This window comes from Plodia interpunctella, chromosome 22 (genome assembly GCF_027563975.2).
Source record: "Plodia interpunctella isolate USDA-ARS_2022_Savannah chromosome 22, ilPloInte3.2, whole genome shotgun sequence".
NCBI classification, from domain to species: domain Eukaryota; kingdom Metazoa; phylum Arthropoda; class Insecta; order Lepidoptera; family Pyralidae; genus Plodia; species Plodia interpunctella.
Genome location: NC_071315.1, coordinates 6,423,223 through 6,443,413, shown reverse-complemented (window position 1 = coordinate 6,443,413; position 20,191 = coordinate 6,423,223). Strand labels below are relative to the sequence as shown.

Here is a 20,191-nt window from a genome sequence, read left to right as displayed (position 1 = left end):
GGTTTCCTCACTATGTTTTCTTTCACTATCCGGAAGTTAGTGATTGTTTGTCTTATTTAAACTACCGTACATGTTCGTAAGGTAACTCCGGAAGAATTTTTGCAACTTTGAAATCTCCCTCCGATTTGCGAATCTGTGCAGCTATATTACAGTCAAAAAATGAAAGAAAGAAAAACTCTTTAGTCAGATTTTTTTTTGCAAACAACCCAAGCAGCTGGCAGCTCGAGAAAAGAAAAATAAGGCAAAAAGTTTATTTTTTATTTTTGTGGCTTATCTTAAAGTTTAATATACCTAAACAGTTGTTTACTTTTATAATTATTTGTACATTTCCAATACTGATTATTATTAAGTATTCAAAGTTTACTTGAGAATTAAGTAGCTTATCAAATTGACAATGAAATTCAAATAAATAGCTTATATTGTTGACTTATATTCACTAGCGATTTCTAAATATGTGAACGTATCTTCGAACCTACTCGACATCATAAATAGAATCAATTTTTTAATTAAATATTTCGAGCACCAGTTGACCTTCAAGATAAAAATTTAACAAATGCCCCACATACATCTGTTCATTAGAAAATAAAACGAAGCTTCTTTAGAATCTCACGATTGAATGATGTTTGCATTGCAAAACTCTTCTCATTTTTACTATTGTTCATTTCATCACAATGTACAATTGATTCCACTTTTTCTAAGTATTTAACATCTGCTATAGCATACATCTTTCTAGTCTAAATCATAATTTTCAACATGATCATTTGATAAACTGTTAAAGTCTACATTATCGAGTGTGTTCCCAGGTTAAACAACCCACTCAATACTTCCATTATTTTTTAAATTGATTTATCCAACATGCTTAAATTAAGATGCATTTGTTATATATTCTTAATGAGTAAAATTCATAGTGCCAGGTTAGCTGGATATATGAACGATGGGGAATCGCTAAATGAAGAAGACAATAAAATCAAAGATAAATATAATAATAATAATCAAATATACAAATATTTCGATAATGATGATTTAGAAAAAATAGATTCACGTGAAAGTATTGAAAAAGAAAGTAAAGAACAAGAGAGGATTGTATTTAAAGAAATAAAAGATATAGATGAGAGTAAAGAAGACGTAGAAGAGGTGAATGCAGCGAAAGAAGAACTAAATAATAAAATAGACAATTCGAAAAAGCCAACGAAGAAAGAAAAAGAACTGACAATTGTTGAATACGATAAGGGTAATTACTATGTCTACTTTTCATCATTAATTTGTTTTTAACTGAAACAAACTCTCTAATTTATAGTATTTCATGTGATTTTATATTTCTCACAGACGATTCTTCATATGAGATTTCTACAGAAAAAACAATTTCACATGTACGTCACGGTAAGCTCAAATCATAATTCTTAATTAATAGATTTAAGTAGTTAACAGACGACGACGTAAAGTATTAAGTAACATTACTGTGATTGATTTTCTATTGTATTACTACTCCAAACGAGTATAATATTTGCTCAAAGACGTGAATTTTCGAAGTGAAGTAAGGTATATGTAGGTATATAAGGTATTGTCTGTATTTTTCACTAGGTATATTGTATGTGTCAGTATTGTAAATTCATGCCACGATTAGAGATCTTTTTGGAGAAGACTGTGATGTGGTCTAACATAAGTTCTTAGTTCACTAACGTTTGTTTAAAATTCAACCTAAATATAGCTTATCATTTATGCTGCCTTCGTCACCGCCTGGCAGTTACTCGAACGGCCCCAAAATTACGATTAATCGTATTTTTTTCTGAATCCCAATTCAACTAATAAGCTCACTATCCAACTAACGTGACTTTGACCAACATTTGCAATTCTTCTGTGTCTACCTCGTAACTACGTGACACTGTATTTGTACCTGTAGGTATATTTTTTGTTCAGATTCCAAAAAGCTGGACACAAAAAAGGTGGACTTAAAAAGGCCGGACACAAAAAAGCTGCTGTTTAGGAATTGTCGAGATCGGACATCAGACGATCTTTGCAGGAACACCCTGATCGACTATCCCTACGCGGCGTCCATTCAGAGGCTGGGCTCTCATTACGCGACAGGAGCTCTTCTAAATAAACGGTGGATCGTGACAGTCGCTGGGGAGTTTTACAAGTAAGTATCTACTAAACATCATCTGCATTGTGACCTTATTGACCACTTACACGGAGATCAATTTCTGATAAGACATTTATTAGAAATCGATGTTCAGAAAGTTATTTTTCCAATTTGTGTAGCCTTTTAAAAATCATCACATTATGTGGCTCAGTAGAGGGTAGATGTTTTAAAACTTTAAATAGCTTTAAAAATCTTTCCAGTACCAGAGAATCAATAAAACTATACAGAGCGAGACTAGGCTCCGTGAACTGCAAAAGAGGTGGAATCTCCCTTCCCTTGCAAGAGGTGGCGATCCACCCGTTGTATGTGCCAGGAGAGCCTGGCTACGACTTGGGACTGATACGACTGGGCGAGCTGGTGAAGTATTCGGACTACATAAAACCAATAAAGCTATCTGTGGTTACGGAGAGGGTGATTAGTGCTAATTTCCTGACTATGTACTGGCCGAGATTGGTTGTAAGTATTCGCACATAATTTTTAAACTTTTTTATTTACTGTCTTTCTGGTGTAAAGAACGGGTCTCTATCTATAAGCATAAAAATTGACCCATAATGTAATTAGCATACTGTATTATGGCATAATGGTGGCGTAACGTACAGTGAGTACATAACACAGTATTATTACGCATAACGATTTACGCATAACTATTTGAAGCACAATTAACCTAACCTAAAAGTTACGTTAAGTTATTATGCCACATGTATGCTAAAAATCTATTACATCAAAAAATTGTATGTCGAAACTGGTAAGCCAATAATAATTAGAACAAAATAACAAGTATATGAAAAAAGGGATCCTGTAAAGAACTATGCTTATTACATCATTTGTTTGTCGTGTCACTTACCTACTAAACTAATGTACAAAATTACATAGTAGCATATGTCACACTTTGTTTGATGAACTAAACAAAAAAAATGGTCTGATTCCAACTTACTTCAGCATTCAAATCTTTTTATTCATCGATGTTAACTAGGCTTCTTATTGAATTCTAATCTAAAGACAAAATAAGAGCTATAACTGTTTTTCAGGTGAAAGGTGAGACTCTCCCCCGCAATGCCAGCGAGCGAGCCAAACCCACCAGCCTGAGAGTGTCAACCCAAAAGCTGGTGAGCAGCCATTACTGCCACAAGATGATGCTGGATATGAACGTACATCTGCAAGAAGCAAGCCTGTGCTTGAAGCCTTTGGTCACCCATCACAGCTTATGCAAGGTAAGAAGAATTATTTCTCTCATCTAGTTCTATTACAAGGAAACCATAAGAAGAAGATATAACATTTATATGTTTTACAGCCAGACCCAGGCGCTCCCATTGTAGCAGATGATGGCCTCTGGGGTGTCACCTCAGGCTGGACATCAAACCTGTGCTACAAACTGCCAGGGCCTACGATCTTCACGCGAACCTCTGCGCCACTCGTGAGCACCTGGTTAGAAGAAAAAATTCAAGAGGTGTAGTTATTATTTTAGTATGATATATGAAATGACTGTGAGGCCTTTATTCAAAGATGTGAGGAATTGATTTAACCCGTGACCCGTGAAGGATCCAAAACTATCTCACGCTTTCAAGTTCCTTGGGACGCGCGAGAGGTTAATATAACTAGGTTATTTTCATTATGGAATGGTTATATGGATACTCAACTCTTGAGTATGTGTTCATTGACCACATTACTTGTTGAGCTCTTATATTTTCCAACTACCATCACGACAACATCTCCAGGTCTCTTCTACAATCCTGGTAACCTTTCTGAGGCTTTGTTCGCGTACAAAATTTGGATGATTATGTGTTGATCAGTTATTAACACTTTCGCTGACACCTACGTCGGTAGACGTAGTAAACTATATACTCCGTTGTGTCTCGTTTACTGTCAGCGAATCTAATGAGTGAAATGTGTGCTGTGTATTTATTTGTTTAGTTATTATTAGTTACACGTGTGTCTACCAGTTTGTACATTTTTAATATATTATGTGATAATTCGAAAAACCTCGTTTGATTCAAATATTTATTTATTTAATATAAGTGACTCTTATTTTTTTTTCTTTTTTTATAATGAATATAAAATTAATAAAGAGATTTGATGAATTTGCAGCATCAGCTTTTATATAAGCAAAATATAGACTTTCTTTTCAAATATAGGTAATTTTACTAGTTAACTTCGTTAGAATTTTACTAATTGTTTTGAATACAATTTGGTACGTACACAATGTTACACGAGAAGATAACATCCACACAATATTGATTTGCAATTGAGCCTGTAAGAATAATACCAAACTAAAACTAATAAAAGATTCAGGTTACTTTCCACATAGAATTTTACCTTAACAACATGGAGATAACATAAAAGTCGTAACAACACTTTAAAAATATCATAATTTAGAGCTAATCTAACCTAATACCTAGGTATATCTTCCAATACATCGGTATATGATTAATTACAAATACTCAGCTTATATCTTAGTACTTATCTAACTTAAATAAAGCTCGACCACGCTCTACTCCATGAAAACAGAAGAAAACGCTTCACCCTGTGCAAATAAATCGCACATATTATCTTATCGATACGTGTACAAATAGCAATAAATTAGTACGACAGTGTTTGCTTACCAAATCACGAGAACAAAATAGATGCAACACACAAAACAATTTGCCAATTCAAATAATGTGACAGCCTAATCTCACATAATGTAAGGGATATTACGTACAGAGCTATTAACAACGACCTGTCAAAAAATTAAAAAGGAAAAGTGCCACATTTTCCACAGATTTAAAACCATTACATACATTTTCTCAAATTAAACAAATAAACTAGGTATTTGAACCATTTCTGACGTTGGAAGTTAATAAATATTTAGTTTACAATAAAGGGAACGTGAGGGCAGGCACTACCATGCGGAGGTAATAGTTACACGGACAAAAGGGTAGACAATAAAACTTATTTTTAATTTATTATACGTATATGAATCATTGGAGACGCGGTCATGAACCTTAAGTGGAACTGGGCAGGACACCTGGCACGTCGGCGTGATGGCAGTTGGAATAAATTGCTGACTGAAAGGTGGCCTAGGGCCGGCGAGAGTGGTGTCGGGCGACCTGCGATGAGATGGGCGGACGATAGGATGAGAGAGGCACAGGACAGAGGAGGGTGGCGAAGAGAGGCCTTTGCTCAGTAGTGGGCACAAAGAGGCTGAAATGACGATGATATGAATCATTCAAATAATAAACAAATAATTACCAATATTATTTTTGAAACAAATATAGATGGGGTTAACAGTCAACTTAAAGCTCCATCATCTGCATTAGATGCATAGAATAGATATCTAAATAATACTGCCTAATTATTTTTATTTAATAGGGCTATCTGTAAGTTTTTGCATTAATTTCAGAATGAACAATTGAAGTGTGAGTTAGAATTGTTAAGGTATCAATATATGTATTAGTTATATTATGACAGACGACAATAAAAACTTCCAGGGAAAATCACATTAAAATTAATGCAATTTGGAACAGAGGTAGGCCTTGGTACAAAGGTCTGACAAACCTCACCTTCATCTATATCAGACGCTAAACAGCAGTGCTTGCATTGTTGTGGTTCAGTTTGAAGGGCGAGAGAGGCAGTGTAGGAAGACTACAATATTGGCAGTGAGCGTGACAACCCTGGTGCTACAGTTACTGCTTTCCATCAGATGGATCGTATGTCTGTATGCATATATATAGTTACCTACTTCATAGTACGTATATACAGTAGTAATTAATTTAAGGAATTATTTATAAATCTACTATAACTACGTATTAGTTATAGTAGATTTATAAATAATTCCTAATTATTGTAATCTCGACACTGTGTCTAGACACCACAAGATCCTTTGCTCTAAAAATAGCATTAGGTATGAAATGCTGTCAACAAAAACGCATTTTTCTTTAGTGCATCATTATCATAAAAGTTTATCAGTAACCTAGTAAATATTAATCGCTAAAATATTTATAAAGTTTAGCGAGTGCAATCGATAAGACAAAAAATAAATAAACAACGGCGCGGCGCACCGCAAGGATGTATTCTAAGCCCTCTCCTATTTAATGTGGTTGACAAAGTTGATATTCAACTCAATGTTATTGATAAGTTAGGTTACGATCTATGCAACATGCGTAGTAACCTTTCCTACGTATATTTGCTTCTTAAAATAAACACAAAAACGTCACATAATTTACACAAAACACAGATGTAAACAATATCATGTCACAATTTTATTTGTTTCGAACAAATTGTGATTACATTAAAGTTATAGGAGTATCCCCAACGTATGCTATTTTTAAACGCAGCATTACATCTACAGGGTATAACTAAAATAAAAATTGTTGTACCTATATTATAGTTAATGGGCCTTTCTAATGAATAGAGGGCATTCATTATGTTTAAGTTAAATTAATCTTCGATTACCTAACTACATACCTAACTTGAAAAATATAGGTACGTCTTGATAAATATGCGTTTAATAATAATATTATTAAATTGCTGTGACGTTTTCTATTCATGTCGTATATTTCATAATATTATTTTGTTGTATTTAAAACTATATTATACGCGATACACGCAATATTTTGCTTAGAACATACAGTTTTGCCGCGTGATATTATTTTTTTTTTACTTTTAGTCGAATTTTAAAACGGCAAAATGGAAGTTTTTGGTATCGTCAATGCCAAAATAGTAATCGGGATCAAATTATTGCTTTCCATCAATTAGTCACGGATCGTAAACAATACGTACATAATTTGATTTTATAGGATTATGTGAGGTTTAAATGGAAATTTTTGGTGGATCAAAGTAATCATTTGCCCGAAATGCCAAATGAGCAATTGAAGAGCACAGTTTTTGTCGCATGTGCACATGCGTCATTTGTTTTAGGAGATTCTAATAAGTTTTAAATTTTCTTCAAATAGTTCATTTTATTTTCCTGTTAGGTACATCCTGTGCAATAAAAAAAATAGTGTTATCTTTCATATTCAGTAAATCTATGAAAAACGAACCGCAATATAAAAGCAATAGTGTCACAAACCCAAATTAGTTTACAAAAATGGCTGTCGGCAGGTAGCAAATTTAATTTTGAAAATTACGAAAGTAATTAGAGATAATTAGACTGATAGAAAATATTTAATAGTAAATATAAATACATTTTTAGTTAAAAATAAAACGAAATCGTGAAATCAAAATGGGAAAAGGACATACTTATGTGCAATGGATAGTAGCTTTTGTAGGTAAGTACATATGGATTTTTTTTCATCGTAGATATAAATTTAGGCAGGTTTACAGATCTAGAGCCAATGACATAGATATTCGTTAACAAACAACTTAGTATTAAATAGCACCTAGTAAAATAAAACTTTAAAAATTGTTTTCTGGCCCTGATAGTTATTACTAACGGATAGGCCGTTAGTGGAACACGACGCCTATATCTCTGCAAACATGAGCTAAAGTTTTTTTAATTGTAAATTTTTTCCCGCCTTCGTGACATACATAGAAAAAATAAACTTTAATACTAGTTATAACGAAGATGTGGAGATGGCTTTTGGTCTATTACTGTTTTTGTCTCCAAGAATTTCGGAGTGCGGTCAATCGGCTTTTCTTCTCAGTCTATTATCGTACCGGAATCCTAAAATAATATATAATAATAGGGAGCAGTTATTTGGTACTATTGTTATTTACAGTAGTACCAAATAACTGCTCCCTAAAATATATAATAAACGTATATCACAGTTAATAAATAATTTTACCGGGATTCAGCGCTATTCAGATTCATTAATGATTCAACGACGTTCGAAAATTTTAAAAAATGTCAGACCGCCTGCAGTTGTTCTGAAATTCTCGTACCAGGTGGCGAAGCCTTTTGTTTAATCTATCAATTATAATTCTGTGTCTTTAAATATGATTGCATATCTTAAACCTTCAAACTTTTCAGCTGAGATGACACTGTTGACTTACGGCTTACAAGCAGGCTGGGTTTCTCCAATGAAGGTAATCCTCCAATCAGAGTCGTCGCCAGCAGGGAGACCTCTGACAGAGATGGAAATGACCTGGGTTGCCAGCGCAGTGCCACTAGCGGGAGTCATAGGAGTGCCTCTGTTTGTGTACATAGCTGATAGTTACGGCAGGAAGGTTGGGGTTCTGGTGATGGCGATTATGCAAATGGTAAGATTTTACAAAGTAAAATAGCTAACAAAACGAATCTAAATAAGCTTCGTTTACCGTAAGTCTTATGTTCTTAAACCTTAAACCTACTAAAACGAAAAGAGACGAAACTATTTACCAATTTTAATGTACTCTGGGTAATAACAGGATCCGATTTAGGCCGCCAATAAGCATCGAAAATAGCTAGTTACAATCCTATATAAAATATGTTGCGTTTTCAGTGTTGCTGGATAATCAAGTTATCAACTACAAATATCATCTGCCTCATCATAGCCAGGATTCTAGCAGGGATTCCTGCCGGTGGCTGTTTCCAGCTCATCCCGGTATACGTCAAAGAAATCAGCCAGGATAACATACGAGGAATGTTGGTTTCCATGTTCCTCCTCATGCAAAATCTTGGTATTTTGATGATATACGCAATGGGATCTTATTTGGGCTATTACACGGTCTTGTGGATAGTTCTCACGATGTCAGTGGCTTCTGTTTTGGCGTTGATAAAGGCTCCTGAGAGTCCTTCGTTCCTGGTCAAGATTGGCAAGTATGAGGTAAGGAATAAATTTAATGCTGTAAAGTAGATGATAATTGAGAGAGGCATGAACAGCTGCAGGGTATAAAGGACTGCCGATGATGACTATTAAAGTGACAAAAATCTATGATTGAAATGATTGAAATGATGAAATGATTCAACCAAGGAACTTAATTTGGAAATTACCTAAGTAATTTATCCATTTAATGAATTTAATACATCTTCTTAGATAATTGTTGTCTGTTTTGTAAGAGTATGTTATGAAATTGAGATTACATTTACAGGAAGCGGCTGCTACAATGGCATTCTTGAGGGGGTTAGATATGAACCACAAGGAGATCCTGGGCGAAGTGAATTTATTGAAAGAAGACGACCGACATTTCAAATCTCTCCCTGACATCACGCTTCTCGCCATTTGTAAGGATCTCGTAATTTTGAAAAAATGTATTTCATTTATTTTTCCCGAATGTCATCGGGAACATGCGAGAACCATAAAGAAAGGGAGACTCACTACCACAGCTCACTACATATATTTAAATTTTTTTTTATTTTTCCAGTGAAAAACCGGTCATATCGCACTGGCCTGCTCCTGGTTGTCATAATCATCACGGTACAAGCCATCAACGGAAACTATGCAATGTTCACCTATGCTTCCTCCGTCTTCTCCGAGTCAGGTGTCACTTTGAGTCCAGAGTTACAGTCGTTGAGCATACCTATCGTGATGATCCTGGGGTCCTTTACATCCATGAGCTGTGTTGACAAGTTTGGGAGGAAGGTGAGTTTGTACAGTTGTGGTAGGTACATAATTTATACACAATAATGATTGTGTAGAGACTGAGATGCCCCACTACAGAGAGCTATAGTCGTTGAGCATATTTAGGTACCTATTAAATATAATAGATAAATATAAATATATTAGGACAAATCACACAGATTGAGCTAGCCCCAAAGTAAGTTCGAGACTTGTGTTATGGGATACTAACTCAACGATACTATATTTTTATAACAAATACATATATAGATAAACATCCAAGACCCGGGCCAATCAGAAAAAGATCATTTTCCATCATGACCCGACCGGGGATCGAACCCGGAACCTCTCGGTTCAGTGGCAAGAACTTTACCACTGCGCCACCGAGGTCGTCAAATATTCGTCCTATTGGACCTAGAACTCTTATCATATTTATAAGCCATTAGATATATCACCTATTCCAATATGGCTAAAGTAGTACTAGTTCCGTTTATCGTACAGCTCTAAGCTACAGAGCTAGACAAGTGACAAGCCCAAGGTGTTCACAGGATCTACTGAAACTACAACATAGAGTTCTTCAAAAAGGTCATGAAACCCTGGTGTTTGGCAAGCGTCTATAGGCTGCGGTGACCACTTCCCTTTAGGTAGTTGGCGTGCCCTGCTCAGTACAAAAAAAACTGGTCTGCTTCCAACAAAGGTTAACTTAACCTTTGAACATTAAATTTGCACGTATAATGTACCAAGATGCCCCAATTGAATGAATGAATGAATGAAAGCTGATGCCAACATTTATTACTATGAGCTCAGTAATAAGTAGGAAAGGGCTGATATGAAGATGTAACCAGTAAAATTTTATCTTGCAGGTGCTACTAACGCTAACCTTCGCCATAATCACTGCAGCGTTGATCAGCCTCGGGACGATACTGACAATGAGGCACCAGGGCGGCAGCTTTCCGAACTGGTTGCCAGTCGTCATCATCATAGTGTCTGTCTGGTCGCACGCGGCTGGCGTCGCACCTATGCCCTACGTCATCATGTCGGAAATGTTTAACTTCCAAGTAAGTGCTTTTGAATATTTCATAACATAATATTTTAGTCTCCTCAAGGGGCCTAGAGGGGCCTAGAGGGGCCTAATTGAGCCTAGAGGCTCAATTATTCGACCAGTTTAAAATCAAACCACGTCACCATCTAGGTAATATATATAATCATATAGTGTTAGATGTGTATAGTGTGTTATTGCTAACACTGGTGTCAGATTTTATTTAAGTCGCTTAAAGGTATCTGACATGACTTTTACCACTACTTACCGCCATCTAAGTAATGGCAGTTAGTCGCATACACACTAGCGAACTATACCATTGGATCATTGTATCTGTTAAGTCGATCGTAAATGGTCGGCGCTACGTGACAGAAATGTTCAATTTCCACGTTTAATTAGTTTACAATTGGAATGTACGTCAACCATATATGAATGCGCGTTTCGAGTGAGTCGAACAAACCCAGCCTTGAAAAGATGAACAACTTAGTTCTTACTTAGGAATTAATAAAAAGCCCAGTTCTAATCTAAATGAAAAAATTACCGTTTCCAAAATATGGTTTATAATGTTTTTTTAATTAATTATAGTAACTTTCACGGATATTTCAGATCCGAGCAAAAGTACTGGGCTGTGTGGTGTCCTACGCGTGGTTCGTGTCGTTTCTCCAACTCTTCGCATTCGGACCAGCTATATCGTTGATAGGGCTACATAACACGATGTACTGCTTTGCTGCAGTCAACCTTGTTGGGGTGTTTCTCACGCTTCTCATAGTGCCAGAGACAAAAGGAAAGAGCGTGGAAGAAATTGAAAAGATGCTGGCCAAAAAATGAATCTCTGTGCACTTTTTTTATTTGAATATAAAATTGTAGATATGTTGAAATGGAAAGTTAGGTAATACGACAAAATTAACAGATTATGAAGTAAGTATGTAAGTAGTTATGTGTTCCAATGCAGAACACTGGAAATAAAAATCGGCTAGACCCATGTGTGAATGTAATGTATTGTGAAAAAATATTGTGGGTAATCGTAAGTTTATCGTGTATATAATATATAATAATTATGTACAATAAAAACTTTGTTTTCTTTTGTCATATACTCTCTGAACAAAATAAAAGGCAATACCTAATTCTAGAAATATGCTTTCACATTTGCCTCCTAAACTAAAATAAAAAAAACTGTCATTCGCTAAGTGTCATTTAGCTGTCAATGTTAAAGATATCAACAAACCGATGGATTGGTTTCTCGCTTGATTTTTTTGGAAATAATTTTTCATTATGTGCCAATGCACTTGCGATGAGTGAAAATTAATGTTTTATTGTATTTAGAATAGACTATCTACAGTATTATTATCAAGTAACATTGACTTATAAAAAGAATGGGTCTCTTATCGGACCCTGAATACGGGTCGGTAAAATGGGTGAAGTTGCTGAAAAGAGTACATGGGCCGCTATGTTTTTTGTGTTTCGTTGGTGCTTTGGTGTGGTTCGTAATGTTGGGCAATAAGGAGTTCAACAATGAGACGTACTTCTCTGAGAATGCTCTTCTGCCAGGACTGGTGACCAACGAATTCAATGCTGAATCCTCTGCTAAGAAGTACTTCAATGACTTGACGATGGAGCTTGAGGTAAGTAAGGCTTTCTATGATAATGTTCTCTTCATAATATACAAACTTAATCTAATAGTCTTTATTATAATTTGGGAGACTTGGTGCTTATACTAGACTAGAAATGGATAACAGTTCTAAGAGCACATACAGTTTATATTATTGTCATATTAATTAGATGTTTAAACAACAGAATGCTACCTACTACTTTGTGGTAGATGTCAGATGCCTATAGGCTAGTTGAATAAAATCTCACCTCAGTGTTAGCAATATCACACTTGGTAAGAAAGAAGACTAATATACAAATGGCCCATAAAAACCCCTCATAATTATTGTTCTTTAATATCTTATGTACAAAGTTAGTCCACTTACAGTTTTATTATATGTATAGATTAACTTACATAATATTCACAACATATTAATTAATATAAAATATGCCAATTAAAAAATATATATTTCATAGATAAAATTGATGTGACAATAATAATTTCAGGATAAGTATAGTGATTCAGAGGAGATTCCCGTGCCGTGGCTGGTGGCCAAGATGTCCCAGCTACATCTGGAAGTTTACACTCATAACTTCACCCTCAACTACCCCATGGGACAGGGGCAGGTTTGTGTACTACATATTACATGTCAACATTATTTACATCAAAATCAGTACAGTAATTATTTAATGTATATTAAATAATTACTGTACTGATTTTGATGAAATTTGTCATAAAGATAAACTACACTTTCAGCAGTAACAGGCAACCTTTTATTGCAGAAAATCTGATTAAATCACAATTATAAGTATATAAATGGAATATAACATGTTATCTTTTGGTGCCTAATTTTTCAGGTCTACAAAGGCACTAATGTCTATGGCATACTAAGGGCAGCTCGCACCCCTTCTCTGGAAGCCCTGGTGGTGACCGCCCCATTCAGACCTCTGGGCTCGCACCAGAAGGAGACCACTGCTGGCATCGCACTCATGCTTGCCTTCGCACAGTTTGCTAGACGTGAGAAATCTATACTGTTATTATAAAGCATTTGTGAGTTTGTGTGTTTGAGGCGGGTAATCTCCAAACTACCGAATCAATTTAAAAAATTCTTTCAACTTTAGAAAGGTACATTATCCAGATTGCTATAGGCTATATTTTATCTCAAAATTCCCACGGGAGCGAAGCCCCGTCAACATTTAGTGTCTTATATTCATAGTGATATCTTTTCATTTTCTGTTTATTTAATATTATAATATTTATTTCAATAAACCCTATATTAATCCTGTATATTTCAAGACCATCTTTTATTTTTTGTCTTTTTATATTACGAAAATTAAAAATTTAATACACATATATCATCTTATTTATATTCATTCAAGTAAATTGTGCCTCTGAATATTTAGCAACTATTATACAATTTTGTATATTATATGTATGTCATAAAGATTTAATTTTTATTTATTTATGAGTTGTATGAGTAAATTTTTTATAATAATTCATAAATACTTATTTATAATATAATGTAATTTTTTTTGCAGCTCAAAAGTACTGGGCAAAAGATATAATATTCCTCATCACAGAACATGAACAACTGGGAATGCAGGCGTGGTTAGAAGCTTACCACGGCCTCAATAGCAACGCTGGAACTTTCTACACATCTCTTGGTAGCTTCTGGAAGCCTGGTACTCCGAAGTTGGACATTGGCAATATGGCGTGGTTTGATTTGGGGAATGATCATCAGAAATGTTTAGATCCTGGGAGACTGAAGGGAAGGTCGGGGTCGATTCAAGCTGCCATCAATTTGGAGTTCCATACGCCCAAAATTAGTAAGTTATTAGAATGTAATAGGGCAACATATTATGCAAAGCTCAGCGCAGATGGCGCTACTGGTACAACTAGGGTTAACAAACATTGCCAATGGAGGCAAAAAGCGCCAATTTTCAATAATGTTGCAGATTTACGACCAAAATACTTTCTACGCAATCGTGGTGCGAGTTTAAAGGAAAAAATAAGGATTTAGTGGATTATCCTGAAAATAATAACACTACTTTAAGTTATGTTCTGAATGATTTGGCCAACTGTGGTGATAAACTGATATAAACTTGATTTTGACTGAAGATCTTACCTGTTTGAAGTCCATATTTTAATAAGTCTTCATGTGTGAAGTGTTTCGAGCTTTTTTCGACCGTTTACTGCTCGAAAATTTTACAGCGTGAGGCGTATCCTATAATTTTCGAAGATTTTTATCTTATAGAAAACGATTTTTCCCAATATTTCGGCACCCGAGTATGCTACATTGTTGTATATTTTCACAAACGATTGCTTACATAATGAAAGGATTAATAAATTACTCTAAAATAAACGTTTTAATCGACCTAGCAAAAGGCGGCAAAGCTTGTGTGTACCTAACATACAGTGCTGCACTCTGGCGGGATAAATGCGCAGTATTTATCATAAAGACCAAATCTTATTAGACTATTAGACCAAGTCTTTTAGCCTAAATGGCGTCTTATTGGTCTTCTTTTATATGATTCGCTGAGTGTACTATAATATACTGAGAAGAAAAATAGGTGTGCCCCCATCATCTTTAAAAATTTTGGGAGCTCATCATACAAATAATAGTATATATAGTATACCAGTATAATGCATGTATTTCTAATATGCGTTTCTTTTTCTTGTATGAGTGAAATAGAAGATATCTCTGTTACCGGCCAAAACCGATTCCAGGATAAACTAGTTTTTACCTAGGCTAAACTAATTTATCCGGATAGAAATAAACACACTCAGGTTAAACAGGAATGACCGCCGTTTAGCCGGTAACATCTCTATCTTCAGTTTACTCAACAACAATCCTTATTTCAGAGTACATAGAGGTGAAAGTTGAAGGCTTGAATGGTCAGCTACCTAATCTAGATCTGGTCAATTTGGTACACAAGCTTTGTGTCAAGTCCGGAATACACCATTCTTATAAAAACAGGTGATATAGTTTAATAATAATTATTGTACTGAATTGTTTTGTCTCTATTGCAGTTAAGTGATTCAATATGTTATGATTAAAATGGTGTTATGCATTTTTTTCATTATGCAATATTCTGTTACATATGAATCAACTATTATGTTTTCACGCAAAAGAATGTTTTTCCCTGTTTGAAATAAATTTCCCCTGTTTAAAATAAATTTCTCCTGTTTAAAATAAATTTCCCCTGTTTAAAATAAATTTCCCCTGTTTAAAATAAATTTCCCATGTTTAAAATATGAAGGGCCTGTGTCACCGCTTGCTGATAACGTATCCGATAGCCTATATGTAAGTAATATATCGAACACATAGCATTAAAATTGTGTTTCACAAGTGGTGGCTAACTGGCCAATCACTTAAAGCAGATTTATCTAGCAGTTAGATTGTTAGACTTCAAATAGAATATTTTAACAGAAACTGGTGCAACAGGTCCTAGAACTTTTAGTATTTAATGAAGTTTAAATAATTCTTTGGAACTAACATTTGTCCGCGGCTTCGCCCGCGTTTATTACCCTCTCGGGTTCTAAGCAACGTGTCGCGATAAAACCTATATCAGATTTTACCTATATTAGTTAGACCATCTGCTGTACAATTGTGAAAACGGCATCAAATTCCATCTAGTAGGTTTTGCGTGATGCGCGAACAAACATACATACAGAAAGACAGACAAACATAAAAAAAAATGTTTTTACTAATATTAGTCCTATATTTTTTTGTTTTTAATATCTCCTATGTTCGGACACAGCCATCTTTGCAGTTTTATTATATTTATAGAGATGTTTATTTGTAGTTATTCGTGGATCCGTACCCGCAACAAGTACGATGAGTGGACCAATGGTATAGTCACCATACTTGGTATGGTGACCTCACAGATTGCCGGCGTAAGTATTGGCCCTTTACTATTTTTCCCACCAGATGGTGTTAGTGGAATTTAAGTACCAAACAGAGATTATTACAGAGTAAATTAGATTCCAGAACTATTAGGTTGAGTTGTATTGTCAAATTTGACGTTGGTTTTAACCGGCGATCAAACAAAATGGCCGATCAAACAAAATGGCCTGCATGGTTGACTGTTAGATAATGCTTTTAGCATTAAGGTCATCTTTTGTACTTTTACGAGTTGTATTTGCGCAATAAAGTTTAAATACGTCTTTCTCTATTATTTTATATATTTTTATATACAAGAAATTCTTTCTTTACTGTTAGCACCATAATTTTTCACCGTCGTTTATAAAAAGTATTTTCATGATATGTATGTAGGGAATTAGGTTGAATGTTTTGACTGAATTATTATTATATTCTTGACATTATTCTAAAACCACTGTTCGACATTTAGTATTGATTTACACCCTGAAGTTTGATTGATTTGACTAACATTAACTAATACGCTGTGTTGATAAACTTGCAACACGCAATCCGGGTCCATGTATTAACACCTACACTAACAAACATTATTGTGACAACCAATGTGAATCTGTACATGAAAGCAAGGAATAAATAAATAAATCTCATTTATATTCATATCTCCTTAACTCAAAATAGCCTGGCCGTCGTTTTATTCAAATATGTCTCTTGTACTTTGATTTTGGTGGAATAAAATGTTTTTACATTACTCATGTTCGGTAAGTTGGTCCTTATTACCCCCAAATGGGACTGGTAAGTGACCAATTAGCGCTCTAGGGTAATAATGTAGCTAGAAAAGCCCTAGGGCGGTAAGTAATTAAAAATAAAACTTCACTCTTTCAAAAAGTTCGCGTACATCTAACCATCATACTGGCAATAGACGTCATGCATTCAGCCCAATGACCAAAGAGGTCGCTTCGCTATTCAGCCTTGTCTTCGTATAAATAGTTGTCAATTTTAAATAGGTATCGAACGGCAAAGCTCAATTTTGTTCTTAAAAAAAAATTAAAAGTTCTTTTTAATGAAAAAGGCGGGAATAGAAAACCTTTAAATATTGCTGTTTTTGGGTTTTTTTTTTATAATTCAGTTTTTTTCTACTTACTTCACAATCGAGATGTAAAGCGTAGAGTAGTTGTTAGCTCGGGTGTGTGGGTACCATCAATTGCACCCTCGAACTATATAGATAAATATCTCGGGCTGCAATTGATGCCTTACAGCCCTTGGCTACTAATCTACTATTATTTACATAAATAATTAAAACGCTATAATGTAACAGGTGCCAAATGGCAACCACGGCTTATTCCACCGTTTCGGGATCGAGGCCGTGACGTTGGAGGGCCGCGACGCCCGCGACCCCGCCGCGCCCCCCCCCTCCGCGTCCGCGCTCACTCCCTGCAACTTCTACCGCCTTGGTATCGCCCTGGAGAGTATCCTGCGCTCCTTGAACAATTTACTGGAGAGTTTCCACCAGAGTTACTTCTTCTATTTACTCGCGGCTACTAATAGATTTATATCGATAGGTGAGTGATATTAGCAGTATTTTATGTCCTGTTTTGTGTGGTTATTAGCTTTTGAAAGTTGTAATCTATCTCTGCTCCAAAATTGATCTGGCAGGGATGTGTGACTTCTTTTTAGAGTAGAGTATGTTATATAATCATTACTTAATTATATCGTTACAATTGATACCTTTGTAAATTACAAGTCACTTAATATAAATTATTCTAATGACAATATAAATTATATACATGATGAGTGATATATTATTTATATTACAGGCCAATACATGCCATCACTATGCCTCCTATGTGTTGCGATGATAGTCCGCGCACTATACCTGTGGGTCACCATACAAGAAAACGATGATGAACAACCAGTCAAACGTAAACGTAAGAATTCTGACGCAGCACCAGGCGACCAGAAAACTAAAGAGAATAAAGAAGAAACACAAGAAGCTGCCGAAGAAACCGTCAAACACAAACAGAAGAATTCTGACGAGGTACCAGGCGAACATGAAGTGAAAGAGCTTGTCAAAAAGAATAAGAAGAAAAGGGTGGATTCTAGTATGAGCATAGTGAATATTGGCGCGAATTATATTCTAGTACATCTAATTGGATATGGAGTTATGAATTCACCATTGCTTTTTAGCAAGATCGGTAAGTTAGTCTCATTGATGAACAAACAAACAACAATCAAACTCTGCATTTCTTTATCTGCCTTTTTGAATTTCCTATACTATAATATCTCAGGTTCAGCGTGTCATTGTTTTATGCTAGATCTCGATAAACGTAACTGCAAAAGCATAATTGATTTACATGCATGACCAAGAATGTAGAAATATTCATACATTTTTTCTTATATCGTTTTTGTAAAAATACAACAACTTTGGAGTAAGAACCTGAATTTATTGTAATATTTGGCGGACATTCGACATGATATAAAAATAATTATATAGATACTAATAGGGTTATTGATTCTTAGGAGCAATGTACGAGCAGTCATCAGAGTTCTCCGTGTACTACGGCCTCCTTGCGACCTCTGTGCTCCTGGTATTCCTGACTCCGTTACTCCCGCGGGTCCTCAGCAAGGGGCGCATAAGTTACGATGAGATGTCTCTAGTCAATATACTGATGCTTGTTGAGTTGGCTACTGTTTGTTTGACCGTGAGTATTGTGCTATATTTCTCAGTTCCATTTTCGTTTTATATCATCAACAGCCAATATCCTAATAGAAATAAGATAATTTAAATAACAATGAATAATGTCCCGGCACAAACTTAGTTTTCGGTCTATTTTTATACTAATCCTTTTTTTACAGGTGGGTATGCACAACTTCCCTCTAGGATTTGCGATCGCTGTCCTTTACACTCCTCTCGCCCTGGTAGCTGGAGTACAAACGCGAGGAGGAAAAGGATGGTAAGATGATTTTTCTTCTCTTTCATACCCACATTATGTCTCTTTCATATAAATCCTGTCCTTTTCTCTCTAGGTCTCTTGTCTCGCACATATACTATCTCTCTCTCTCTCTGTCTTTCTAATACACTTTGTCTCTCTTTTTTATCTCAAGAAAACTATCTTTCCTTGTCTTATCATTCTTTTTTACATTTACACGCTCAGTATCTCGCCCAAGAAAATTTATTTTTGAATATTATTCGATTTACTAAAATGTTAATAACAAAAACTTAAGTTAATACATAATATTAATGAAATAAACATTGCCTTTAGGCTTGCAATTCAAATCAAACGGTTACTCTGCCTGATCCTGTCACCACTCTGCGCGGTCACTCTTGGCATGGTCATATACAGTGGTTTCCTGTTCCCCGAAGAAGATTTCCTGAGTATGGCCGGCAGAGGGCGCGATGCAGCAATGCAAGCTACCATGTTCTCTATCGTGGACTCTTTGGTAAGATGCTCTTTAGGTGTTCTGTTCGCCTAGTACATTAAATGTATAATGTCTAATTAAAATAACATTAAAATAGTATTTAGGTATGACACTACTGTCGACTAACTTTAAAACTAAACTACTTACACAAGTTCCACATCTAAATGCTTGTTTTTGCTCTGTCTTCCCCGTAAGTGATAAAGGCGTGATATGTTGTTTCAGATCTACGGCAACTGGCTATATAACGTTACGTCATGTGTGATTCTACCTATTTGGATCATATTCTGGCAGATACTTTGCAATAGGGTCGAAGAACATACTTAATTTAGTTTATTTATTCATTCCAAAGACTTATTTAAATAAATGTATCATTCTTATACTGTTTTTCATTATGATCTTTCGTCTGAAAAAAATAAAAATAATTTCTGGGAAATCTTTCCGCCAAGCCAATTCGAGATACATGCCGACGTGTAAACATTGCGTCATTTGTATGAGGGCTTTTATTAACCGCAATGAAAAATCAGTAATGTATACCGAATACGCCGAAGTTTGGCAAACTGTTCGACGACAGTTTGGAGCCGGTATAACACGTAACTTGCAATTAGATTATTATATTTGCGCTTTTAACCGCATACTAGCGCAACCATGACATTTTTGTCAATTTCTTTTATTA

General features: G+C 35.2%; 3 protein-coding genes across 5 annotated transcripts; all 3 read left to right on the top strand.

The window, feature by feature from the left end:
* Positions 1–720: 720 nt before the first annotated feature.
* Positions 721–4,144, top strand: LOC128679570 (coagulation factor XI-like). 2 transcript variants are annotated; one of them, XM_053761899.1, is made up of 6 exons: positions 721–1,231; positions 1,327–1,380; positions 1,918–2,137; positions 2,341–2,596; positions 3,169–3,351; positions 3,432–4,144. In XM_053761899.1, the coding sequence occupies exons 1-6, from the start codon at positions 856–858 to the stop codon at positions 3,591–3,593; spliced, it is 1,251 nt and encodes a 416-aa protein (XP_053617874.1). In that variant the 5' UTR covers positions 721–855; the 3' UTR covers positions 3,594–4,144. The 2 variants fall into 2 exon arrangements, with proteins under 2 accessions (XP_053617874.1, XP_053617873.1); XM_053761898.1 differs by having other exon boundaries at positions 2,323–2,596.
* A 2,805-nt stretch (positions 4,145–6,949) lies between these two features.
* Positions 6,950–11,505, top strand: LOC128679565 (facilitated trehalose transporter Tret1-like). Of its 2 annotated transcripts, XM_053761884.2 has the most exons (8): positions 6,950–7,219; positions 7,311–7,386; positions 8,088–8,317; positions 8,539–8,862; positions 9,128–9,260; positions 9,401–9,618; positions 10,458–10,652; positions 11,240–11,505. In XM_053761884.2, exons 2-8 carry the CDS (start codon positions 7,341–7,343, stop codon positions 11,459–11,461), a joined length of 1,368 nt encoding a protein of 455 aa, XP_053617859.1. In that variant the 5' UTR covers positions 6,950–7,219; positions 7,311–7,340; the 3' UTR covers positions 11,462–11,505. The 2 variants fall into 2 exon arrangements, with proteins under 2 accessions (XP_053617859.1, XP_053617858.1); XM_053761883.2 differs by having other exon boundaries at positions 6,950–7,386.
* Positions 11,506–11,834: 329 nt separating this feature from the next.
* Positions 11,835–19,895, top strand: GAA1 (Glycosylphosphatidylinositol anchor attachment 1). Its single transcript, XM_053761881.2, has 12 exons — positions 11,835–12,255; positions 12,728–12,847; positions 13,079–13,238; positions 13,760–14,047; positions 15,084–15,198; positions 16,028–16,118; positions 17,417–17,660; positions 17,916–18,293; positions 18,619–18,800; positions 18,955–19,052; positions 19,362–19,539; positions 19,741–19,895. The coding sequence occupies exons 1-12, from the start codon at positions 12,007–12,009 to the stop codon at positions 19,840–19,842; spliced, it is 2,205 nt and encodes a 734-aa protein (XP_053617856.1). The 5' UTR covers positions 11,835–12,006; the 3' UTR covers positions 19,843–19,895.
* Positions 19,896–20,191: the final 296 nt, after the last annotated feature.